The sequence below is a fragment of the Protomyctophum parallelum genome, assembly GCF_964188405.1.
Source record: "Protomyctophum parallelum genome assembly, chromosome: 3".
Lineage (NCBI taxonomy): Eukaryota > Metazoa > Chordata > Actinopteri > Myctophiformes > Myctophidae > Protomyctophum > Protomyctophum parallelum.
Window position 1 is genome coordinate 47,135,402 of NC_139698.1, and position 27,675 is coordinate 47,163,076.

The 27,675-nt window shown below is 41.9% G+C and overlaps 2 protein-coding genes across 2 annotated transcripts; both read left to right on the top strand.

Annotated features, from left to right (window-relative positions):
• Window positions 1–6,166: 6,166 nt before the first annotated feature.
• On the top strand, window positions 6,167–10,798 carry LOC310855792 (galactose-3-O-sulfotransferase 3-like). The gene is made up of 3 exons (XM_083760937.1): window positions 6,167–6,242; window positions 7,639–7,930; window positions 9,903–10,798. The coding sequence occupies exons 1-3, from the start codon at window positions 6,178–6,180 to the stop codon at window positions 10,713–10,715; spliced, it is 1,170 nt and encodes a 389-aa protein (XP_083617063.1). The 5' UTR covers window positions 6,167–6,177; the 3' UTR covers window positions 10,716–10,798.
• A 3,777-nt stretch (window positions 10,799–14,575) lies between these two features.
• Window positions 14,576–21,538, top strand: LOC310856712 (galactose-3-O-sulfotransferase 3-like; the record flags this gene model as incomplete). Its single annotated transcript, XM_083762183.1, has 4 exons — window positions 14,576–14,646; window positions 16,089–16,169; window positions 19,115–19,406; window positions 20,726–21,538. The coding sequence occupies 4 exons, from the start codon at window positions 14,576–14,578 to the stop codon at window positions 21,536–21,538; spliced, it is 1,257 nt and encodes a 418-aa protein (XP_083618309.1).
• Window positions 21,539–27,675: the final 6,137 nt, after the last annotated feature.

The window sequence follows — 27,675 nt, forward strand, 5'->3', positions numbered from 1 at the left end:
TATATTTATAGGAATATACAAGAAAACGTGTGAAATGAAAAACATTTGAAAGAAACCCTAGTGGAATAGTTCTTATAACTGTATAACCTAACCCCCTCGCCCCCCCACGCAAATCTGTAGACATGATCTCTATAGACTAGTCATGTCATGTGATCAAGACGGATCCGTTTGATTTCTCCTATTCCATTTTGATTGGTTAAGATTGACATCTAAAGTTTGAAGTAGTGGCCCGTTTTTGAGCAAATCATGAACGCAGCGTCCGATTGCGGTTAATGTGGTGAAACTGTGCACGTACATTCCCACTAGGCTGAAGAAGAAATCAGCCTCATGGAGGCGCTATAACAGGCAGAGTCTCGTTGTTACCTATAACCAGCCGCGTCACGTTCCTATAACGGCGGTGGGTGCCAAAAAAATAATAATAAAAAAAAGCCCAAACTGGTACACCCGATAGGCTACTATTTAATATTTCCCTTATTTTTGATACATTTTCTTATCACGTCTATGGTATGAAAACAATGCTAAGGAGTTGCTTCAATGAAATATAATTGCTTTAAGCTGAAAACGATATGTTTAATGATGTTTTTTAGCGTTGTTACATTTATCATGCATGCCAATTAATCCGACATGCGCAGCAATTGTAACACTGGAACAGCGTCCACGTTCGGTTTAATAACTCCCGACCTGTTTTATAAAAAAAATAACTTGAAGTGGTTTATGGTAGCTGACATGTGTAGGTCCGTTGCCTGAAAATATTACATGTGTAGATAAACGGATCTCTGAGTAAAAAAATGAAACGTGCAAAGTGTTACATCGTTGGCGGCTCTCCCCTACTTTATTTACAATTTGCTAATGAACACAGTGTTTCAGTTCACAACGAACACATTAAATTGTTTCAGTATTTTGTTTCAACATTTCAGCATGATCAATGATAAACAGCTAGCAGTCGCTTTCTGGCGGTCGCTTATTGACGTACCATTTAATGTACGTGATCCAGGTAAATGTCTCTTTCCAGTAGGGTTGATATTTTCGGGCATATTTTGCGGCTTTTGCTCGGCGGCTGGCTATTAGCTGCTCTTAAAAGAGCCGTTGTGTTGGCGCTGAAGATAGTGCTGTCAGCCTCGGCAGCTACTTGTAGAGTCGGTGTTCATCATCGTAGATTCGTAGTCAAATGGAAATGCATCCTGTACTGTAATGTATGTATGCGACATACTCTCTACCTGGCAGCAGAACAAAAGCCACCTTATTAGCATTTGAATGCCCATGGGCGGCGACCCAACACCTCTCTGGCCCGCGCCCGACGCTGCACAAGCTGGTATGTGACTACGTGACATTTTCATTCAGGACAGTCACTATACAGTGGGTGCATATTCTGCTATTAAAACAGAATGCCAGTGGGTGCAGCTGCGCTTCTGCACCCCCGGAGTTGACGCGGCTGCCTATAACTGCACCAATCTGCATAAAACTTTGTATTCACATGGAAAAATGTCTGGCCTGTATCTTCACTTGCGCAAGCAGAGCGTGCAAGTAATGTCATCAGTCAGGTGCTACGATGCATATGTCCCTTAGCAGCATATGATATGACGTCATATGCTGGCACGAAGCAGACAGTGCAGGTATGTTTTCCGTCATGCTACGAAGAGTATGTCCCATGACGTGATGAAGATATGTACCAATGTCCCTTAGGAGCAAAAGATATGACGTCAATTGCTGGCACGGGACATACGAAAGCAGACCGTGCAGGTATGTTTTCCGCGTATGTCCCATGACGTGATGAAGATATGTACCAATGCCAGGGTATAATTGGTTTACGATGGTGATGTAATGATATGTTTCAGTGTCGGGTGGATTCAAGGGACATACGCATCAAACCACCTGAGTAACCACATTATACCACTAACCAACTCAGAAATTACATATACATAGACATATCTTTATTACGTCATCATAGAGCATATTTAGAAAATTCCTCTGATCTGGTATACAGGTGATGACATGCACATTACATGCATAATATAATTACAATTTCTTTCTTTTTTTATAATGAGAGAATTAGCACTCAAAGCCTAAACTGGTGACCACCAGGTGGCGCTGAAAGAGTTAATTACGTTTATTTTTATTTTAATGATATTTAATTAGTTAGTTAGTACGAGTCGAGTCACCACCAGCTGAGCTTACGTCAACGAGGAATCTCAGGAACGCAATGTGTTGACAGCTGGGCGTGACATATATTAGCAGCGACATTGCCTTCATATGTAGGCAGAGATGATCGGTTTATTTTTCAATGGGGATTTCAATGCAACTAAAAAAATACATGAACCTGTGTACTGGCGCCCTCTACTGAAAGTGACGTCAGACTTCGGTGCTCTATTGAGAGCCAGTTATAACCCATCACTCACCCGTATTAATTACATCATTACTTAATTGATTCTTGTTGATGACGTAATGAAAGAGAAAAGGTTAAAATTAATTACCATCTTTCTCTTCAACAGATGTTAAAAGTATTTCATAGAGATATTTAGAGATATAGTTGCAAAGAGATCAATTTGGACCTTGTATTGCGCCAGGACAAAATAGACCTTTAGCCCGGATAGACGAAAAAAATGCAAATACTAAAGACCATCGTCGGCTTTAGAGGCAAGTTAAAGACAAAAATACAAGACTCAGGAAGTCTTGGAGGAGAAGAAGTTGACGGTGTTGTGATATACAACATGATATGTGTATGAGTGCCTATGCTGTGTACTTGTACGTAATATACAAATGTACAGGATATGTATGATGTACTGCTATGAACTGTAACATACTGACTTTCTGGTTAGCCACTGAAACCATCTCAGAGAGCAAGGCCACTTGCTGCTAGCGCCAATGTTATTGTTATGTCTCAGTGGCACGTCATGAGGACACAAGGATCCAGACCTATATATGATTCTGTATGTGTGTAATAAATTGTGAACCTTTGGCGAGATACTGTCTGAGTGTCCCGTTATTATTGTTCTCCCGGGCCCGTCGATCGCCGCCGTTACCACAGGAATAATTCAGTTGGATTATCACACACCACCCAGCCTGCACACACACTACCGGTCTGCCAGAACCGGACCAGGGTCCATACCTGAGATTACAACAGACGGTAAGAAGGTTTTCCCCAAGAGCTATAGAGCAATATAGAGAAAGTTTGTAGCGGTCTACAGTACTTGCACGCTCTGCTTGCCCACTAGTAGGCCAGCCTACTTGTCTGCAACAAGCAAGTAGGCACTCAACAGAGTGCAGTTCTAGTTATTATAAATGAAAATGATTGATTGATTAATTGATCGATTCTTTATTTAAGTGCATGCTTCCAAAGAAGCCCAGTTACAGGACACCTTTTACAGTTCACATAAACAATGACAATAAACCGACATGATAGTTTGCAAACAATGATCAAGTGAATACTAAACTAAGTAATACACCCAAGATTCTTACAAGGCAGATTACATAATATACAACATAAAATAAAATACACCATTAGGCCTGTATACAATTGCGACACTTGCGTGTGATTGGCTTAATACCTGGCCCAAGAGAGGGAAAGGCTGGGCTTTGCATAAGATAAAGCTCAGCTCAGGGGAGGGATGGAAGCTTTGCATAAGAAACATTCCATTGGATAGTCTACAGACAATGATCAGGGTGTCTGTGTTCGGGATGAAAGGAAGTGGTTAGGGTGTGCTCTATGCTCAGGGCCATGTAGTGTGGATGTGCAGACCTAGGTCTGCTATTGTTATTATATATGTGAGGGTCTGCCTTTGATAGCGCCACCAGGAAGCCAACTTATATGTGAAACATTGTTTTAATCTTAGTTTTTAAATGATTTTATTTAAATATCACGCAGATCTGTACACTGATTGAGTCATGATTGTGATCAAGACGGATCTGTCAGATTTTTGAGGGGCCTCCACATCAGAAATGATGTCATGTGGCAGCCAAGGATGCTATGGACTTTTAATGTTTGTCTTAAAGCATGCCCCCCCCCCCCCCCCCGGCCAATGATGCTATGGACTTTTAATGCTCGTCTTTAAGCACGCCCCCCCAAAAAACATCACGATAATTGTGAAGTCATGTGGCAGCCAGTGGGCACCCCTCACTTCACACAAGTGTGATTTTTTTTTTTGACCTGGTGGATCTAGTTTTCCTTGTTCTCCTGCTCCAATTCCCTCCCACCCTTCCCAAGATCTGTTCACCTGTAGGCACCGCACAATATGATATAACAATCATATGAGTGCATATGAGGCCACAAACAATCAAACTCCCTGAATATTATACCACATGCGTGCCAGTTGAAGCAACAGTCTACTGTTCCATTATGGTGTACATGTGACACAGAGATCATATTCCACCATTCACTTCTCTTCTCCCTGCCTCCGGCACAGTCTTTTAGTGTGCAAAGACAAACATTAAATGTCATTGACAATGAATGGACAATTTTGACTGTTTGTGTAAACACAAACATTGCGTATTGAGGACGCAAATTCTGATTGGACGGAATGAGATGATATGATGTACGATGATAAGAGCGCCCCTCACTTCACATGGGTGTGATTTGTATTGTATACAATTTGTTTAGTGCTCTTCTTCCCCCTTGCATGCCAACAACGAACGTCTCCCCCAAATTGTCCAGAGCGGCCTGTTATAGCGCCAACATGAGGCAGAGTTTTGTAAAACACTATTTTTGTGGGGCACTAGCCCCTCCTATGCCCAGCTTTCCGGGTTTGTATGAACACAAACATTGGCTTGTGATTGGCTGATCACCCCCTACCCCATAGTGATGATTTAATTGGCTGAGCAAAGTACATACTGTATTGAAGATTAAAGTGAGGCAGAAAAGAGAAGACGCAAAAAGTGATTGGCCGGAATGACATTTGTGATGATTTCATTGGCTGAGCAAGGAATGTGATGTATGATGATGTACAGTATGATGATGTATGATGATAAGAGCGCCCCTCACTTCACACACGTGTGATTTTTGAGGGCCGCTAGCCCGTCATATGTCCAGAACACAAACATTAAATGCCATTGATAATGAATGGCCAGTTTTACGTCATTATCCTAACACAGAAACTATAGTAAAATACGCACATTACTTCGTGGAGGTGCTGATGGGTTCAAAAAGTGACATAGGAAAAGAGGAGGGAACCCGCACACTCATATGCTCCAAAAGGTATATTTTATTGACGACGTTTTGAGCCAAGGCCCCTCATCTGGTCAAACTCAAGATGTGAGTGATCCACCCACTTAAATAGACACGTTACTAGTCAGTGGGTGGAACCAACACAACATGGTCATTAGATCAAGTAATGAAATAACAATAAATACAGTGTTACACATTTCTCAAATCCACAACAGTGGAATAAGCAAAAAAGGACATCATGATTACTATAGAATCTAAAAGTGATTCACATAATCAGCCTTGGCTCGAGCCTCAGCCTTGGCTCGAAATGTAGTCAATAAAATATACCTTTTGGAGCATAAGTGTGCGGGTTCCCTTCACACAGATCTGTCCAATTTCCATATTTTTATAAGTTTTGCATGCACATTCCCACGAGGCGGTCATCCTCATGGTAGCGCTACAACTGCACCGATCTGCTTGAAACTTTGCACGCACACTCGCTAGAGGCCCAAAATCCATATGGCCACCAATGCACATTAACAACCTACAGGGCTGGACTGGCCACAGGGCATACCGGGCATTTTCCCGGTGGGCCGTGACCGTAGGGGGCCGCCATGATTTTTTGACAGGCAGGCCAATAGGCGGCAGGCCACCAGGAAAGGTCCGGGCGTGCTGCCATTTTGCCAGTGCCATCATGATAATTTCACTGTACCTGTATCAGTGAGTGACAAATAAACCCTCTACAAAGGGTTGTGTAGTTGTGTATCATTTAGGCCTATGTTGTTCTGTAAAAGTGGTGGTATTAGGGCCGCGACGGAGCAGGCGGTAGAGTTTCTGCTATCTGCGTGCTGGTTGTGGTGGGCCGGTCTGGGCCAAATTCACGCGAAAATGCCCGGGCCGAATTTTTGTCCCAGTCCAGCCCTGACAACCTATATAAGGCAACATTATGGCATTAGAGAGAGTTTGCTCTATGCCCACTCTGGCATATACGTTCCGTGAATTATCTCTCGTCTTCCTCCCACAGGCTCAGGGAGACAGAGATGTTATGGAAGAAGATATTCCTGGTTCTGGTGGGTGTCTGTATGATCACCCTCCTGCTGAGATGGTGAGCATCATTCACACCAGTGACCTTTTTTCACAGACGAAAACTAAATAAAAACTAAGCTATGATGACTAAAACTAAGGATAAATATATTGACAATTACGGGGGGGGGGGGGGGGGGACAACAAACTACTGTATAATCTGTCAAGGGAACACTGAACACTGGGAGGTTTAAATAGACACAAAGACTAACTAGACACAGGTGCAACATAACTACAATCAACACATGATTGGCTGACACTAAACAGGTTACAGGACACAGGTGAAATACAATGCTGACTGGTGAGACAAGGCAGGTATCAACAAATGGAGCAGACAGGAAACAATAGGAACACAACTACACAATAAGAGTACACAGTTTGTGACAGTCGCAAATGATACAGAGACACCTCCCTGACGATAACGCAGAGACAGCTTGTTTATTTTTGGACCACAATACGATTTTAAGATGTCCCCATGTTATTCTCCATAGAGAAATAACTTCCGTGAACCAAGGGAATCGTGGGGACGAGCGAGTGATGTCAGGACTTTGGTGCTCTATTTGGATAAAAGCTATATATACAAATCACGCCTATGTGAAGTGAGGGCGCTCTTATCATCTAAACTAACAATCTCTAATTGTCTATTGCTTCATTGTTAATGGGAATTGAATTACAGGACAGAAATGGCAATTTGCTCGTCTACAGTACATGACGTAAATTCTCCATTCATTGTCAATAGGAATTTAATCATTGTGTAGGACAAAAATACCTTTTTGCTCAGACACATGACGTAAACTTTCCATTGTTGCTGTTCGTGCATGAGCGCTGCCGTTCACTTCCCTGTTTACCGCTCAGAAAGAAAGGCTCATATCTCCTAATCTAGGGAGCTCTCCGTGGATTTGACCAGATGGATATACTATTACTAAGCTCTTAATTTCTGACTTCAACATGCCTCTGGTTTAAAATTATTATCGAGCAACTTTATCGTAATCATAGCGAGGTAAGCAAACAACATTATTTCTCCCGATTTTTGTACGGAACGGAAGGGGGGGGGGGGGGGGCTTTCAGAGTAAAAGCTGCCATATCTGCTCGGCACCCCGAGCACCCCGGGAAGAAATCCCGGCGCAGATTGTGTTAAGCTGTGTTAGGACAAAAATCTACCTATAGCTGAATATAGGAGGAAAAAGTTTGCTTTCTCTGTCCCACGTATTTACTAAAATTGTTAAAAGTTTTGGAATTTATATACAGATGAGCCCCTTTAGACTAGAGTGATCTTTGTGGTCCCAAGTGGCTGTGCTCAGTTTAAATCTACACAATGAGACATATTAGCTTATACACAAGTGTTGTCAAGATTCAGTGTTTTACTTTAATGCAATCTTCCAAGGCTCCTTCATTCAATGTAAATGCTCTCCCTCCAGGACCATGGAGACCTTCAACCTGAACTTCTTTTCACCGTGCTCCCATCCATCCCCAGGCCTGAAGCCCAAACAGACCAACGTGGTTTTCCTGAAGACCCACAAGACGGGCAGCAGCACCATGCAGAACCTGCTGTTCCGCTTTGCCGAGCGTCACAACCTGACTGTGGCGTTCCCCATAAAAGAGTGTGGCCACCTGTTCTGCTACCCACACTCCTTCAACACCCGCTTTGTCCACCCAGGCACCCTGCCAGCCAACATCATCACCAACCACATGCGCTTCAACCACACTGAGGTGCTGAACGTTAAACTGTGCTTTCGTCTGAATGAACAATGAAGCATAGCATGCATACCTTTGACATTTGGAAGCATTATTATTTTGAGTTTGTGTCAGTCAAAGATACAAACATTGTTGCTGTCCTTTGTAAACAAATCGCTTTCAAGCATAATGTATTCAACATCTACAGCTAAAGCGCTATTCATAGTATGGATTTTCGGTGGTGAGGTGACCAAGCCACGGTGAAGAGCAAACCACCGCCCCAGCCCTTCTCTCTGTTTCTACTCACCACCGCTCAACGTTATTTCAGCTCCGGTGGTCACCTAACCACCGGAGCGGTGCTCACCTCACCACCGAAAATCCATACTATGAATGAACCTTAAGGCACCTCTCTCTCTCATCAAGCCATATGCTGCAAAATTAAATCTACAATGTTCATGTATTCATTTTTAACTAAAAGTGTAAATGTAACCATTTTACCAAGTCGGTGAAGGAAACACTTATTTATAGACCTGTATAGGTCTGTCTGTTTGTGGAGGTGACACTGTCACATACGCTACTTAATCGATGTTTATGAACCTACAGTAGTAATTCCAGTTCACAGCTACAGCGATCACGCTCTTTCATAAGTTGTTTTCACTAGCCCATACCCGGTTGGGGATATGACATAACAAAGTATATGCAGAGTTTGAGTTGTGTGGTGTGTACTGTATGCATTGCATTTTTATTGCTGAACATCCCAAAGTAGTAGTAGCAAGTACCATGCAGTAAGACGGCCTGAGTAACGTGACCTCGCCCCCAAAGGGCGAGGTCACGCATCCCCCTGGGTGACGGAAAACTGCCTCGATGTTGATTGGCTAGTTGAACTATTCAAAAACTTTTTTCAAAATAGTAAAAAAAGGCAAAGAAGTTTAGGGATAAGGGGTTTAGCGGTGACGAAAATGGAGCCCAATATCCCCAACCTAAACTCCGTCTTAACCGGCCACGTAGGTTGCTAACCATAACCTCAGTCTTAACCGGATACGTAAGTCGGACTAACGGGCATAAACTTAACTTTGAAAAGTTAATATACCCCATCAGGGAAGACATGCAGCGGCCTATGACATCATAGGAAACGGTGTCTGATCTCAAGACCACTTGTGTAGTAGCTCGAGTATTAATATATTCACCCTCTCACACATAGAAGCGCATGAAGGAGTCACATACATGCATCATGTGTGTGAAGACGTTCACTTCATCGGGGTCAGTACAGGAGAGTCCGTGTTTTTTGTTAGAGGTGAAATGGAGCAATGTAGAGACGTAGGCATCCAAAAACATACGGCATACGTGCATGTGAGTGAGTGCTGTTATGAGGCTTGGAGTGTCCAGTGGCCCGCGGCAAAATTAGACAGGAAACGAATGGTGGTGTAACGCAACCACGCATTCGCAGTAAAGCAAACACGCATGCGCAGTAAGGGTGAAGCTGTGGCAACCACAAATGCGCAGTAAAGGCCTATTCATAGTCTGGATTTTCGGTGATGAGGTGACCACCGCTCCGGTGGTGAGCTGACCACCGGAGCTGAAATAACATTGAGCGGTGGTGAGTAAAAACAGAGAGAAGGGCTGGAGCGGTGGCGGTGGTTTGCTCTTCACCGCGGCTCGTGACGTCATGTTGTAGTTCGGTGGTCACCCCACCACCGTAAATCCAGACTATGTATGAGCCTTCAGGGTATAACTGTTGGAAAATGCAAATAAACAGCGTTTGTTAATTTAGAAAAAGGGCTTTGCGGTGAGCTGCATAACATGATGGTCGATGTCAGTGTGCAAAATGCAGATACATACACACGCACGCACACACGCGCACACACACTTTTCTTCATTTATTAGTTTAGATATCTTGTTAACCTGATATTATAGTGATATTTTTGTATTAGGTGTGCACAGTGGCAGGCAAAGTTTGTGTTGTGTAAACACCTGTGGTTATAAGATGCTGAAACTTATTATGTTGCAGGTGCGGAGGCTCATGCCGAACAACACCGTATACATCACGATTCTCCGAGAGCCAGCTTCTATGTTTGAGTCGATGTTCACTTATTTCAAAGGGACATGTGACAGTTTCAAGAAGGTTCCAAAAGGATCCTTGGAGGCCTTCTTGGAGGATCCCCAGCGGTACTACCAGCCAAACGAACCGATCATGGCTGCCCGAAACGCCCTGACCTTCGACTTGGGCGGTGACAAGGACCGGCCGGAGACAGACGCAGCATACATCCGTGACTTTGTGGCGGAGGTGGAAAGCTCCTTCTCCCTGGTGATGATCGCAGAGTACTTTGATGAATCGCTGGTTCTGCTCCGCCACCTGCTGTCCTGGGACCTGGAAGATGTTCTGTATGTCAAGCTCAACATGCGCGCAGACAGCTCCAAGGTTAGCCTCACACCGGGCCTCACCGCCAAGATGCATGCCTGGAACTACCTGGACACAAAGCTCTATGACCATTTCAACGCCTCGCTTTGGCAGAAGCTGGAGGCCCTCGGTCTGGCCTGCGTGGCGGAGGAGGTGAGCCTCATGCGACAGGCCCAGGAGAGGCTGATGCAGAGCTGCTTTGGAGACCGGATGCCGCAGCTCCGCTCGGCAAAGCTGATCAAGAACAAGAACCTGCGGCCCTGGCAGCCCAGCAACAACATCGACATCATGGGCTATGACCTGCCGGCTAACATCAGCCATGGGTCGTCTAGCCAGGTCCAGGAGCTCTGCCTCAAGTTGATCATGCCAGAGACGCAATACAATAATGTTCTCCTGGACCGTGAAACACAAAAGTTCTCCTAAGATCTCAGACACTTCCTGTCTGGAGCTGGACTTGAATCCACCTGTGGAAACGTATCAAGAGGCCCATTTGATATGCTTTTTTAATTCTCTGGGACTGCAGTTTTTACACTGTAAAAGCTCAGTTTTAAAGGAGCTATAACATCAAATTCAACTTTTTCAATTTCTTTTGTGTTTTTGGGGCTCCCATATGTGTTTTCTATCCCCACAAATAACCAATTTTGAACAATCAGGCTTTCATATCATATCAGGTGCTTTAATGGAAATTGCTCTCAGGAACAGCTCAACTGATTTTGGTCTCATTGTGATGTCATCAATGTCACCCTACTTTGTATATTTCCTCCTTCTTCAGTCTTCAGTTTCAAATTTGCATTTCCACTTTGTTTACAATGTCCACAATTGTTGATTTTCCGAGCTGGCATGGAATGGAAACAAGCCTGGTTTTATATAGCATCAGTATTATAATGACTCAAATATTAAATAATCTGCATATCAGCACCCCCACCACCTCAGGACATTATGGTACTGCAGCTAAAACTGCTTTCAAAGTCCAGAAAGAAATGACAAGGCCTGGTTATATCAGAGTGGTGATTGAGGATCAAACCATTAGAAATAACTAATAGACATAGACAGTATGATATTAAATATTAAAAGCAGTTTTAAAATGCATGTTATATGCGTTTTAATATAACTTGTTCCAAGAGAATGTTGGAATCAAAAGCCTATTTTGTTCCATTAGTACACTGAGTTATAGACCCGCAAGTGTCCATTTGCTTCCTAACCGCAGAGATGAAAATAGGGTGTGTTTTGCACCCCAAAGTGCTGATTATTGATAATGGACCCATTAAACCAACGACCACGACCACAGGACGCAACTTTATCCTGCACTGAAGACGATAGCGCTCTCTTGGTCATGCACCATTGTACTGAGAAACATAGCACTCTCTCGGGACGACATCAGCGCAGCAGCACAACTAAAAACCCCTTCCCCACCTCACACTCACTCGCACACAGAGAGAGAGAGAGAGAGCAACTCCTCGATCGTCTTACTAACCTTTGTCTCAAATTGATGAGCAAAACTACCCACAATGTCAGTGTGTCACTTGCTCATTTGCATATTATTGCCAGCAGGCGATAATATGCCTGGGTCCCGGGACCCACGGTGCCGTGTCATTAGTCAGAAGGTTCATTGTTCCGAAATTACTATCCCTATCTCTAACCCTAACCTAAACCTAACCGCAAGCACGGGAGCAAACCTAAACCTAACCGCAAGCACGGGAGCAGTGCATGTTCGGACTAACGGGACTTCGGATCTATGGGCAGTTTCCGGACCCACAGGTGGTCAATGCAAATCCTACAAATGGTCTCCTACGTATAGGCGTGGTTTGCTTCTCCCCCGGCAGATTTGTTTTTGTTATTACAGCCTACTGCTGCACAAAGTTTGAGCATTGTGACAGTCAATCAAACTTGTCTTTATATACAGAAAAGCATTGACCACCTGTGGGTCCCGTTACATCCCGTTACATCTCTGTAACTGTCAATCATTTAGCTGACCACCTTTACCGGACCCCCAGTGGTCCCCACGTTTTTTTATGCTGTCATCCAAGTGAACTGTTGGGTTGTGTGTGTGTGTGTGTGTGTGTGTGTGTGTGTGTGTGTGTGTGTGTGTGTGTGTGCGTGCGTGCGTGGACATTAGTGTATGGCTGGCTGGCTGCACACACTGCTAGTAGACAAATGAAGAACAAAATGTTTGTTTTCACATAATTTTTAATATTCTTGCTTTTGTGAATATTGTTCAGATTTTTTTAATTTATAATCTCAAGTCCAATGTCCTGTTGTCTCTCCATATTTGTTCAAGACTGACATCATTTTTGTAATGGTATAAAACATATAGCCTATTTATTCATGTCAGTAAAAACAAATAATGGCAACAAGGCATTTTATCTCTGTGATTCATTTTCCGCTATTCGTCACATGGCTCTTGCCATGACAAACATTGGGGAGAGCAGGTAAAAGTATAAAAAGGAATGTTAATTAAAGGTAGGGTAAGTGATTTCCTTCGGTTAAAAAGCTCTATATTGTGATAGTACTCATTGCTATAGAGTGTTTGTTCAGTAACAGGAGCCTCCATTTCTCTACAGCTTTTTATAAAACAAAGTTCATTTTCAGGTCGGGATATCAATTTTATCCAATCAGGATAGAGACGTCAGTCAGGATAGAGATTAAACAAGCGGAATAGTAAATGATGACAAAGAAATGAGCAGACAAAATTGGAACACTATACAAATTAAGCTTATAAATGGCTACTTTCTCCTGATTGGCAACTACCTGAAATTTTCTTTCTATTAACCCTCTTATTGCCACCCCTAATAGGAGCTTTTCAGTGCCTTCTGCCAGCTCTAGACGACATATTTGAATGCCAATTTGTTTTAGTTTTTTTTTTAAATTACATCAATTACGTAGTGCAGGATTTTGCGATTAATTACATCAATAACGTCATGGGCAATGAAGGGGTCTTAAGTAATCAACTGGGGAAGTTTCATGGTGATAACTATTTCTTTAAAATCATCACCCTATTCACCTACTGTATCATGTACTTTATATAGGTGAAAATAACAAAAGGTGTGGTAAATATGAAAAAGCTACTCCTGTGGTAGGGCTATCATATATTAATTTACTATTGAACCTATAAACAATTTAATATAGGAATGGTTTTGCCCTCAGCTCATTTGTTAATGAAATCTTGTCTGACTCATGGCCTAGGTGAGACAATCATCATTTGCATGACTGGCTGAACCAGTAATGCAAACCATGTTTGCATTACAGTAAGAACATTACATTTTGCCCTTTTCCCCCAATATTAGATAAGTCAGTATATAGTTGAAATCCCAAATAATTGATAGAAGACATATTTCAATGGATTTTGTTACTATTGGGTATGCTAAATAACATACACATTTTTTCTTGAAAATCTATAAGTTCTGGAAAGGCATCAATTTGAAAATGATGCATTTCCAGAAGTAAAATTTCCATAATGTTTTAGTATATGTTATTTTTATTTAGCATACCCAATAGTAACAGAATCCATTGAAAAGTATTTTCTATCAATTATTTGGGGTTAATATTGGATTCATTGCAAACAGACCACTAGGGGGCGATCCTAACTCCTTTGCGATGGTTTTCTTTTAAACGTATGCCCATACTGTACCTAACACCATAGGAAGAAATCTAAAACTTGTCACCAAGTGCACAATCTTGATGATTTTGGCCCAATTCCCTCCCAGCTAAGGTGCCGCTCCCCAACCCCTTCCCTCCCACCCTTCCCAAGGTTTGTCCACCCGTAGGCACAAAATGATATCTTTTCAGATGATATAACAATGATATGAGTGCATATGAGGCCATACCGAAACTCTGAATATAATACCACATGCGTGCTAGTTGAAGCAACAGTCTACTGGTCCATTATGGTGTTGACACAACAGATATCCTGTTTCACCATTCTCCTCTTCCTCCCTCTGGCACAGTCTTTTTTTTGTATACAAAAATGTGTTTAGTGCTTTTCTTCCTCTTTTCCCCGTATCCCCTCCCCTTCTCTCCTACACTTCCAAAGGTCTGTCCACCTGTAGGCAAATATAACAACAATACGAGTGCTGTGATGCTGTGATTCAGACAATGAAACTGTCATAATCTTATACCACATGCCAGTAACTGAAGTAATTTACAAATCCTACTTTGTTTTCACATTCTCCCCATTCTGAATTCCCATAGACTTGTTTTTAATATCGCGTCTTGTGTTTCAAACATAAACAAATGATCCCGGTGGTTTGACTCATGGGTATGAAGAATCCACAGAGGAATCAAGTATGGTCCTGGAGGATGAGCATGGGGACAGTAATGGCCGTGGGAACACGAGTGATGTCACAAGTGGGTGTGGGTATACCAGCTGTGTGATTGGCTGGGAGTGTGTCACCGACAAGCGCAGGGCACGATCGTTCATCATTTCATTAATAAGCAGCCTCCTGCTACAATATGACTTGGAAATTCAACTTCAATTCATTGGCATTGAACATGAACTTGGATTTTAGACCTGCGATGCTTCCTAATGGCCCATATAGCATGAGTAGGCCTAACAACAATCGGAACATTATGAACGAAATGTTGCACATATGTAAATTGTAAAATGGCCAAAGCAATTGAATGGACTGGACTTGCTGGGTGTTGAAAAGCCGGTCGGGCTACTTTTAGTTTTTGTGGGTCGCAGGGCGGGCGGGTCATTGATTCTTATGTTGTTATGTGGGACGAATTGGGGTGGTTTCGGCTTCCATGTGGGGCGGGAGGAAATGCATATACATTTCAGTCCCTTGGTTGTGATGGACTACCACCAGTATCATGTGCCAAAGGGAGATACAACTTGGCCAGTAACTAAGTAACTAACCCAGATGGAAGTATTGCGGCCCTTTGGCTAGTTCTGGTATGTATCCTTGCATTACACTATGTGTAGAATATAGTGCAGAAGAAAAAAAGAACAATATTGTTATTAGAGATGTCCTGATACATTTGTTTTACTACTACTTAAAATGTAGTACCGATTTGAGAACTTTGTTTTTTGATGACTAACCACTTATTTTACTCCCCTTTTCTCCTACTTTATTTCATTGGCATGCCTTGTACTGATACTGTTATCACAATATTAATAGCCTGAAACGATTAAGAAAATATCTAATAGATTGCTTTGTTGGAACTCACGGTCTGATGGAAATATATTTTAATGACCTGCAACGAGTGGAGAGAGAAATAGGTCAATTAATGCTAATGCATTTATTAATCTAATAAGGTTGCCCTCATGATAACTTTTTATGATGTATTGCCAGCTTTTTGTTCTTGCTTAATGTAAATCGCTCTGGATTAAGAGCGCCTGCTAAATGCCTAAATTGTAATTGTAAATTGCCCTCCAAATATAGACAGTATATTGTTTTGGACCTGGTGCTGGTGGTCTAATGTAAATACCTTTTTAATGTGCTCCTGCTACCATGACTAGAAAGGACAACTGACTAACTAACTAGGCTAATCAAAATGCTAATGTGCATCTGATAGTGTCAGCCAACAAATATAAACAGATGGATCTAAACTTGTCAACTGTCGTCTGTTTTGGGCGATTTGCTGCAGCATTGTAAACACTGGGTCAGACTTGCTCCCATTGCATTTGTTGCCATCACGGCTAGAATATTGCCTCGACTCCTATTGCCTCATCAATTGCTGATTGATCCAGAATTCCACAACAATAGCCATACCCGTAGCCTGGAGAGTCGATTGCTCTATGACCACCGTTTCAAATAAGTTCTGTGAATTACAGTATCTCTTGTCTTCCTCCAACAGTCTCAGCGACACGGATATGTTATGGAACAAGGTTTTCCTGGTCATAGTGGCTGTCAGTATGGTCGCCCTCCTGCTGACATGGTGAGTGATCACACTGTGCACTCCTGCAACGAACAACCTGTCATTCACACCAGTGTTGATTGTGTATCAAAGTTTTATTGCTGACGGTCAAACCATTCATGAGCTATGCCTGTTCAAAGTTTGCATAGGCCCTTCAGGGTTTGACCCTTAATAAAAACTAAGCTTAAAGCTATGATGACTAAAACTAAGACTAAATATATTGATAATGTTGTCAATAATTGAAAACTAGACTTGTTTTCATTTTCCCTAACTAAATTGTTAGGGAGGGACAAGTGGAGAAGATATCCAAATGACCTAAAACCTAAAAGACAAGTCAATTCATGTTTGGTTGCACTCAGGTGTTGCACTCTAAAAACTACAAACTCACATGTCGCACTGCAATGCGTTATGAGCTATTTTCAGCATGCAACCAAGTGCAAAATCAGGCATCACAAAGCCATAAGGCCCACCTAATATATTTTTGACAACACAATCAACTGTAGATTTAGACAACTAAAACTAGACTTAAACTTAAAACATTGCAGATGAAGACTAAAATATGACTATAACTAAATGATATGGCTTACGAGAACAATACAATACTGGAACAATACAATGTGGAACAATACAACAGAACAGGTTGAATAATGTTTTTGTACAGTAACAAAAGGTGGCAACTTAACTTATAAGGTTCTGCTTAAATATACAGCAAAAAAGGCGGTTCTCAAACTTTTTCATGTCAAGGAGCCCCAAATTGACACTTATCACCCTGTGGATCCCTATTTGAAAAGATATGCCAGGCAGGGATCCCATAACAGAAGATTTTTACGGCTCTAGCAGTGATCTTCAACCATTTGCATTTCAAGGACACCTGCAGTTTGACATGCATTAGGTTACGGAACCCCATGCAATGGCATTTCTATCTCTGGAACCCCAATTTATACCCCTATTTCTCTTATGTTTTTCACTTAATATCTGCCGTCTCTCTTTAACTCTGCTGTATTCAAATGTTTTATTTTTGAGTGGTGAAAACACTCCAAGGTACAGCAATGTCCGTGTTGGTTAACCTACCTATGTGACTATGAGTACCAGTAGGGGCGCTGCCAGAAACAGAGAGAGAGAGGTAGTGCTGCACTGTTGCCTGCTAATGAGAGAGAGAGAGAGAGAGAGAGAGATGGAGGAGGAGGGGGAGAGAGAGGAGAGTTGCACCGCTCAGTTCACACAGGTGTGATTTTAGCCTATATCTCTCTACTTGCTTACCGTATAGGGCTATGCCAGAATTATTACAAATGGGGCACAGATTATACAGACCTGTGGTTGGATGTTTCTCTGTCCCATAATTGATACATTCTATTGATACACGCTATATATATACATATTTACTTGCGCAAGCAGAGCGTGCAAGAAATGTTATCAGTCAGGTGCTACAATGCGTATGTCCCTTAGCAGCATACGATGAGACGTCATATGCTGGCACGAAGCAGACCGTTCAGGTATGCACGGTATTTCCGTCATGCTACGAAGCGTACTGTATGTCCCATGACGTGATGAAGATATGTACCAATGTCCCTTAGCAGCAAAATATATGACGTCATATGCTGGCACGGGACATACGGAAGCAGGTATGCTTTCCGCGTATGTATAATTGGTTTACAATGGTGACGTAATGATGACATGTTTCAGTGTCAGGTGGATTAAAAAAAGGGACATACGCATCAAACCACCCGAGTAACCACATTATACCACTAATCAACTCAGAAATTACATTTACACACACATATATAGACATAGCATATGACGTGATGAATAGATGTACCAATGCCAGGGTATAATTGGTTATCGATGTTGACGTAACTGTTAGATAAATTCTGATATGTTGTTTACACGTCATGTCAAGTTGGCCACTCAATCATATTCTGTTGGTCAACATAGATAGAACTTTGGGCCCAGACCGTGTTCCACATATAGGTCATATTTTGTCATCTTGCCCTTTTTATTATTAGCCAATTCATTAGCCAATTAACTTTATATCAACAGAAGTGATATGGTTCAGTTCGGATCCATCTTGGAACCATTGATTATTCTAAATTATATTGATGTATTGTACTATCATCTGAACCATGTAGCACATTCTCTATGTAAATTGACTTTATACCTACTAAAATTATGGTTAAAACCTTAATCCTTCCTCTCAGAAGTTTATTTCCGTCACCAAATCATTTTTTAAGGTCTTTCTATTTTTTTATGGTGACTGTCATTCAAGATTGAAAAGGCTACTCACTCATTTTTAAGGTAAATACAGCACGGTATTTGGTCTCCCTGCTGGGTTATTGAAGGTATACATTTACAGTCCTTTCTAATTAGCATTACAAAATAGATATAATTTATTTGTAACGATGACATGTTTCAGTGTCGGGTGGACTAAAGGTAATGCCCCTATGTATACATGTATGCAATCTGACACAACTGCATGCCATAACAGGCATAAGTAATCATTACCATACTTCAAAATACTACTTTTTCTCCTCCAAAAGCAAGGTACGTAGCAAATAGCTAAACCTAATAATTCAATATTGCAAACGTTCTTTCACAGAGAGGCTGAGATTTTAAAGTTTGTAGCAGTCTACAGTACTTGCACGCTCTGCTTGCGCACTAGTAGGCCTACTAGTGTGCAATAAGCAAGTAGGGACTCAACAGAGTGCAGTTCTAGTTTATGATGTCATTATCAGACAAAACAAACATTAAACTCTGTCCATGTCAATGGCGTTTTTAATGTTTATTTAAGGAAAAACAAACATTAAAGTTGTACATAGGAGTCAAGTGTTGACAATATTCAGTGTTTTACTTTCATGGAAATGTAGGCTCCTAACATCATATGTGGCTCAGGGATGTTCCCTAATAAAATATGAACACAAAAATTGACTAATTATTAGTGAATAAATTAAATGTAAATGCTCTCCCTCCAGGACCATGGATGGCTTCCACCTGAGCCTCTTTTCACCGTGCTCCCAGCCATCCCCGGGCCTGAAGCCCAAACAGACCAACGTGGTTTTCCTGAAGACCCACAAGACGGGCAGCAGCACCATGCAGAACATGCTGTTCCGCTTTGCCGAGCGCCACAACCTGACTGTGGCGCTCCCCATAAAGGAGTGTGACCACCTGTTCTGCTACCCACGCTCCTTCAACACCCGCTTCGTCCACCCAGGCACCCTGCCAGCCAACATCATCACCAACCACATGCGCTTCAACCACAATGAGGTGCTTGCTTAACTTTAAACTGTGCTTTCTTCTGAATGAAAAATGAAGCATATCATGCATGTGTATGGAGGCATACATTTGATATTTAGAAGCATTGTCATTATTTAGAGGTCATGTCAGTCAAAGATGCAAACATTTACAAACATTATTGCTGTCTATTGTAAACTCTGTGCGGGCAACAAGTCGCTTTCAAGTATAATGTATCTACATCTACAGCTAAGGCACCTCTCTCTCTCATCAAGCCACATGCTGCATAGTTAAATCTAGTGTTCATGTACTGTATTCATTTTTAACTCAAAGTGTAAATGCAACCATTTTACCAAGTAGTCGGTGAAGGAAGCGCTGTATATAGTCCGTGGAGGTGATGCTGTCACATACTTAACCTAATAGGAACCTACATTATGTAATTCCAGTTCACAGCTACAGCAATCACGTTCTTTCATAAGTCGTTTTCATAAGATTTTACACAATGCTGTTCAAAGAGATATGAGCCTGGGCAAATCACACTGGCACAACAGGCATACACTTAAATAAACATGGCTCACATCATTAGGGATGCCAACATGTTATCTCAAAAATGTTATGTGTACTGATGATGTCAAGATAGCCTTTTTAAAGCTTACTGTACGCCACTGTATACTGCCCCCTTGTGGTACAGCTACAGTAAAGGTAAATATAATAAGTTGCGGGTGGCATATATGCTCTCAGAATCCTGCTATGAGGTGCACAAGTGCCAGTCATCTGTTCTCAGGAATCTAATGTACAGTTTTATGATGCGGTTGAATGACTCAAACAATGAAATGACTTTGGCCATGCCTAAGAAGAGCAGCATCAGGTACTCTTCCTGTTTCTGGAAACATTGGAGAGAGTCTGTATGTTTTTTAGATTTTTTTATCTGTTTTTGTTACTGTTTATTAATTTCTGTTGTATTGTCCTCTGTATTGTTTATTGTTTATTGTTTATTGAACTTGTAGTCTGAAATAGAGATGAACTTTGCATGTCTTCCCTGCAGTGGCCAATGAAATAAGAGGGACAATTCTGATCTGAAGATAGTTTGTGCAGTAGATCGAGTGTGAACATGCACACTTTACCGACCAATACCGACTGTATTTCGGCCACTCAAAAATGCTGCTTTTACTGTTTAAATTGCTTCATTGTAAACAATTTTAGGATTGCTTCGCTTGTCTTTATATCTTGTTAACCTGTTATTATAGTGATATTTTTGGATTAGGTGTGCACAGTGGAAGGCAAAGTTTGTGTTGTGTAAACACTGGTGGTTTTACTCTACAAATGATGATAAAACTGCTTGTATGTTGCAGGTGCGGAGGCTCATGCCGAACAACTCTGCATACATCACTATTCTCCGAGAGCCAGCCTCCATGTTTGAGTCGATGTTCACTTATTTCAAAGAGCAGTGTGAGAGTTTCAAGAAGGTTCCCCATGGATCCTTGGAGGCCTTCTTGAAGGAACCCCAGCGGTACTACCAGCCAAACGAACCGATCATGGCTGCCCGAAACGCCCTGACCTTTGACTTGGGCGGTGACAAGGACCGGCCAGAGACAGACGCAGCATACATCCGTGACTTTGTGGCGGAGGTGGAAAGCTCCTTCTCCCTGGTGATGATCGCAGAGTACTTTGACGAATCACTGGTTCTGCTCCGCCACCTGCTGTCCTGGGACCTGTACGATGTTCTGTATGTCAAGCTCAACATGCGTGCAGCTGGCTCCAAGCTTAGCCTCGCACCGGGCCTCACCGCCAAGATGCGTGCCTGGAATTACCTGGACACAAAGCTCTATGACCACTTCAACGCCTCGCTTTGGCGAAAGCTGGAGGCCCTCGGTCCCGCCTGCGTGGCGGAGGAGGTGAGCCTCATGCGACAGGCCCAGGAGAGGCTGATGCAGAGCTGCTTTGGAGACCGGACGCCGCAGCCTCGCTCGGGAAAACTGATCAAGAACAAGAAGCTGCGGCCCTGGCAGCCCAGCAACAACATTGATATCATGGGCTACGACCTGCCGGCTAACATCAGCCATGGGTCGTCTAGCCAGGTCCATGAGCTCTGCGTCAAGCTGATCATGCCAGAGGTACAATACAATAATGCTCTCCTGGACCATGAAACACAAAAGTTCTCCTAAGATCTCAGACACTTCCTGTCTGGAGCTGGACTTGAATGTCCACCCATGGAACCGTATCAATAGGCAGGGCCCCCATTTGATACGCTTTTTAAAATCTCTGGGACTGCAGTTTTTACACTGTAAAATCCTCAGTTTTAATTTAACTTGTTCCAAGAGAATGTTGGAAGAAAGCCAGTGTCCATTTGTTTTCTGCAGAGAAAATAGGGTTTTGTATCCAAAAATGCAGATTATTGACAATGACCCAGACGCGTAACTAGATGCCAGTGGACCCCGACGCAGGCTGATCAGCGAGTGCCCCCGACAGCACAACCCCCCTTGTTTCATCTTGTTTTTTCCATTTTTGTAACGGTATAAAACATATAGCCTATTTATTCATGTCAGTAAAAAAATAATGGCAACAAGGCATTTTATCTCTGTGATTCCTGTGTCCGCTATTCGTCACATGGCTCTTGCCATGACAAACATTGGGGAGAGCAGGTAAAAGTATAACAAAGTTATGTTAATTAAAGGTAGCGTAAGTGATCTCCTTCGGTTAAAAAGCTCTATATTGTGATAGTACTCATTGCTATAGAGTGTTTGTTCAGTAACAGGGGCCTCCATTTCTCTACATCTTTTTATAAAACAAAATGCATTTTCAGGTCGGGATATCAATTTTATTCAATGAGGATAGAGATGTCAGTCAGGATAGAGATTAAACAAGTGGAATAGTAAGTGGTGACAAAGAAATGAGCAGACAAAATTGGAACACTACAAATTAAGCTTATAAATGGCTACTTTCTCCTGATCGGCTGACATTTTGTCAACTACCTGAAAATGTATTTTCTATTTATTAAAGAGCTGGAGAGACATGGAGATCCCTGTTACTGAACAATGAATGAATGAATGAGTTTATTTCGAACATTATTTGAAATCAAATACATTAAAACAAAACAAAAAGAAAATACTCCAACAATGTCCGAAAAGGAGTAGGGTGAAGTATAAAACGTATTAAACCCCTACCCCCCTTTTGCTTTTACCCATATAACTTAAAAATATATATACATGTATACACATATATTTACAACAACCCAATTTATCATTGCTTAAAGGAAGACATGAAAATAGAGCAAATAAATAAAAAAATCGGCAATAACAGAAATAAAATCAATACTGGTAAAACCGGTACTTAACTAAAAAAATCCAAAAGGCCCACAACGGGCTGGATTGCCACAAAAGGTGCTAGGACAGACAGCCAGAGTTATGTTGACTCAATGCATCAACACCGCCCCTCCTTCTGTGTGGAGTTTGCATGTTCTCCCCGTGTCCCCTAGGGTAGGGTAGGTCCTCACAAAAAACATGCTGTAATCCTGGTCTCTAAACTGCCTCCCCCTGGCTAGTCGGGGCGCCTGATGGAGGGGAAAGGAAATGGTTGGAATAACGTGTTCCTTCCATGCGCTACGTCCAAAAAAGTACCTCCTAAATATAATAATTTTATATGACCTCCTAAAGTGGTTAATGTTTGGACGGAGTTGCACCTCCTTACTCAGTCCGTTGCACAGTTGAACTCCACAAACTGAGATGCACATACTCTTCGATTTTAACTTAACACAGTGTACTTTTAAATTAAGTTCTCGTCTTAAATTATAACCCCCATCTCTATCACTGACAATTTTTTCTACATTACCTGGTAAAAGATATTCCCTTGCTCTAAACATAATCAGTGCAGTCTTGTATTCAACAAGGTCCATTAACTTCATGATATGTGATTGTAAAAATAGTGTATTAGTGTGATCCAGATATCCTGCCTTGTTAACTATTCTGATTGCTTTTTTTTGCAGGATGCATAGTGGTTTTGGATTACTTTTATAGGCGTTTCCCCAAATTTCTACACAGTAATTGAGATATGGTAGGACAAGCGAGCAATATAGGGCCTATGTAGTGATTTATGATCCAAAATGTGTTTGGTTTTCCCTAGAACTGCAATGCTCTGTGCAAGCTTTGTTCTTTAGAGCTTATGGGGTTTCCAGCAGATTTTGTGGTTCAGTACACCCAGAAATTTATTTTCATATACTCTTTCAATGTTAACATTTTCTATAGTCAACTATACTTGTGTATCTATTGTACGGTTTCCAAATAACATGAGCTTAGTTTTGTTCAAGTTTAGTGATAATTTATTTATATCAAACCAATGTTTTTATACATTTGTAGACTCCTGGAGGCCCAGGGGCTGTCCCCTAATTTCACATATATATTTAACAGTTTGAGGGCTGAGTTGGGGGCATGTTCAGGCTTGTCTGTGGCGCCCTGTGGTGTGAGGGTAGGGGAGACGTGGGGTAATTCTATAAGGGCATTGTAGGAGGGGCACCCTGGTGTCGGTCCACCATCGGGTGTGTGTGTGTGTGTGTGTGTGTGTGTGTGTGTGTGTGTGTGTGTGTGTGTGTGTGTGTGTGTGTGTGTGTGTGTGTGTGTGACAGATCAGATATTCTCACGGAAACCTGTAGAGCAGGCTTTGTTTCACCTCTGTGAGGTGAACAGGCGGGACTGAGGCGGATTGAATACAGATTACAATAATGTCTCCACCTTTGCAGGCCGGATCTCTGAAAAACTCGCAGGTTAGCATTCAACAACCGGTTGTAACGCTGCTGTCTCGGCCTCCATCCATTTATCGTACAAGCCCTACCAGCACTGTGTTTTATTTTTTGCTTTACAGAGAATCGACGGGTAAGTCCCGTTTCATTATATTTCTTCTGATAGGATGCAGTATGATTATATATATATAATATTCTACCTCTTTCCTCCTACCTGCATTCCTAATTTCCTCCTGCTGCTTGTTTTATTGTTCCAAATAAATTATTCCATCTGAAAAGTCCTTAATTCAGCAACAGCTTCCAACAACATAGGCCGTGTTGGGACCCCAGAAAAAGTGCCTAGAAAATGAATTTCGTTCCCGCGTCATGGGCACTACTCCTTCAATGCCTTTTTTCATAGATAATACCCTTCTGAACTTTGGGTTAAAAGTTCTACTCATAATATCCTGCAGTATTTTGTCACAGGCCAGAAATGTATATAAAAGTATATAACCAAAAAAACGAAAATCTTGTGCTGCTGTTTTTGCTTGTAAAATGTGTTATATTGATTTTGGCAACACAAAATCTTTATACGTCATAAATACATATACCTAAAATCTGAAACAAGTACTGGTGCCTTAGTTCAGTGTTTCCCAACCTTTTTTGCTCCAGGGCACTTTTCATAGCCTAAAAATCTCGGGGCACACCATACAATGTATAGTCCTATCTATATATATATATATATATATATACACACATATACATACAGTGTTGGGATTCATAAAGTGACAACTTTTACAATATCTCCATTACCATTATCCAAATTATTAATCATATGCAATGTGAAATGCCACCTAATTCTTAATCCTTTTTCTTGTCTTTATTATGGGCCATCTTGTGAAAGCTGCATGCTTTTATTGTTAAGGGTCTCAGTTCTCACAGCCTGCATATTTCCACGTGCTAAAAATAGCTGATCGACAAGCTCACAACGCGTTGCGTAGGCAACGCGTTGTGAGCTTGTCGATCAGCCATTTTCAGCATACAAGCATAACACGTGTACGACAAAGAATAAATCAGGCATCACTGCGCTTCTGTCGAGGGAGGGAGATATATTTTGTTGGCCGAACGAGGCGATCATGTTTGGACATCTATGGACAGCTATTTTTCGTGGCACATTATGTTTAATCACAACAACGTCACGTTTACTTTACCTCCTCAGTGTTTGGGTCGGGGGACATGTAGGACTGTATGTGTCTGCTGTCTACGTGCATATGCGCTCTGCGCGCTCCAGTCTTTCGGGAGGGAGCGAAATGTAGCGTCTTCTGCATGCATCTAAGCATTAACATTTCAATGGCCGAGCGTCGTTAGTATATTGTTCCGTGTTGTTGTTATCGCACGTCTAATGGTTAGACGTGTGACAACGCAACAATAGGAAGCCTGCAGCCCAGTAGCTATAATATTGCTTTCGGGGGAGGGTTAGTGTGCCGCCTGATTTTGACAGAAAGTAACACTAACTTAGTGTTACTTTCTGACAAATCAGGCGGCATACCTGGACATATCAAAGGCACAGTAAAGTGCCGCGGTACATAGGTTGAGAAACACTGCCTTAGTTTACTCATATGTGAATCTAGATCATGAAATGTAGCAAATTTGTTTAAAGAAAAACGCTTCAACTAACGTTATTGGCACCCAGCTAATGATTAAGCTAGGGCACCCGAGCCTGTGACCTTCAGGGTCGCCATGGCGGCCAAATCCAATATGGCTGCCACCTAGAACAGTTTTGGCTGTAACATTTGAACAAGATGAGCTACAAATGCGGTGTCTATTTAGTTATTTGACTATTACAAACACGTTATACTTATCATTACAATGGGGTGTGTCTGGAACCATAATTTGCATTTCCAAGATGGTGGCTATGTGAAAACGAGTTATAACTTAACTTTTGACACTTTCAGTCTAGTCGATTTTATGTATTTTAATCATTAGAAACACATTGGAATGTTTCAATTCATGATTAAATCTATCTAGAACACTCAGGTTTGCCATTATGGTGTACAGCTTCATCGCTGTATGCACCTAAACCATCCACTCCATATGAGGTCCCCACGACGGAGCCCACGTCTTCCTCACCAGCCATTTGCAGCATCCTGTTGCATACGCTAAAAGATCTGAGCATTCGAGAAGAACACATCATCAGTGCATCAGAGTAGTCAGACCAGTCCAACGACCTGTTTAGGTGCACTCGGAAACTAGAAACTTGTAGTTGTCTACATTCTCCACTAACTCAGCATTTATGTTGGAGGTACCCTCTTGGTCATGTCATATAGTCCACCACCATCTCCTTGGTCTCGCTAGCATTGAGCCATGCATGCTCAACAGTGTTGTGACCTGAGATGGAGGGATGCAGCTGACCACTGCAATGTCATCTGAAAAATTCTGCAGGTGACATGTCTTGTAGTTGAAGCAGATGTCAGATGTTTATAGACGAATTCAGAAACGGGTCTCATGGTCGCAGCTTACGTATTTCCTGTAGGCGGACTCGACATAGCTGCGGGGTTTAAACCCTCACCAGGTGCACCTCTTCTACTACAGTGAACGGTAGAGTGACTGATGTTAGTCTGCCTCAAGTCAAACCTTACTCTTTACTCTTCCAATGTCCACCTAGTATGCAAACTGAAGGGGGCCAATGTAGTCAAAATCGTCACTCACCGATTTTATACATGTGGTGGGGAGCTCAGAGTGGAAAGTAGGCTTTCTAATAACACAAGCTGCCTTTGTATTGGTGAGTATAGTTAAAAGGTATTTATATTTCCGCAACAGAGGAGAGGCTGGTCTGCATTTCATGCGAGAGCAGGAAGTCAACAGTCCCATAGCTCTAATGAAGGCATTAGACTAGATCTATAGATACTATACTATACTATACTATACTGTTACGCCAACACCTATGTATGTATGATTGGGCGTACATACTGTAGGTGGTTCTGGACAACTACATATCCAATCAACTCGACATCGGACATACAAATTTACCTGGAGTCAGCAGCAACGCACATGCCGAGTTTGAAGTTGGTCGGTTGGACGATTTTCGAGATAAGTCTACTAGATGGACGTGTATAGGCACGTACAGTACAGAGATTTTGTGCATTCATTATTTTATACTCCTATCTGTATCAATAGGAATGTGTATATTAGAGTGTTCTAGATAGACATAATCATACATCAGAGCATTTCAATGTGTTTAAAATAGACACCACGTTTGTCAAAAATGTCAAAAGTTCACTCGTTTTCACATAGCCATAGGGTTCCAGACACACCCAATCATAATGATTGACATAATGACATTCCAACACGTTTGTAATGGTCCAAAAACATGACAGACACAAAGTTTGCAGAATGTAGCTCATCTGGTTTTACAGCCAAAACAGTTTTAGTTAGCAGCCATTGAAAGGTCGCCAGCTGTACATTAATGTCAGATGCTGTGACACGTTGTGATACTTGAATAAATGTTTCATACCATATGTTGTAATAATTCTGACCTTTATTGCATTTGTCTTTAGTCTTGTCCATTTTTTGCATTATTCAATTTAGGGG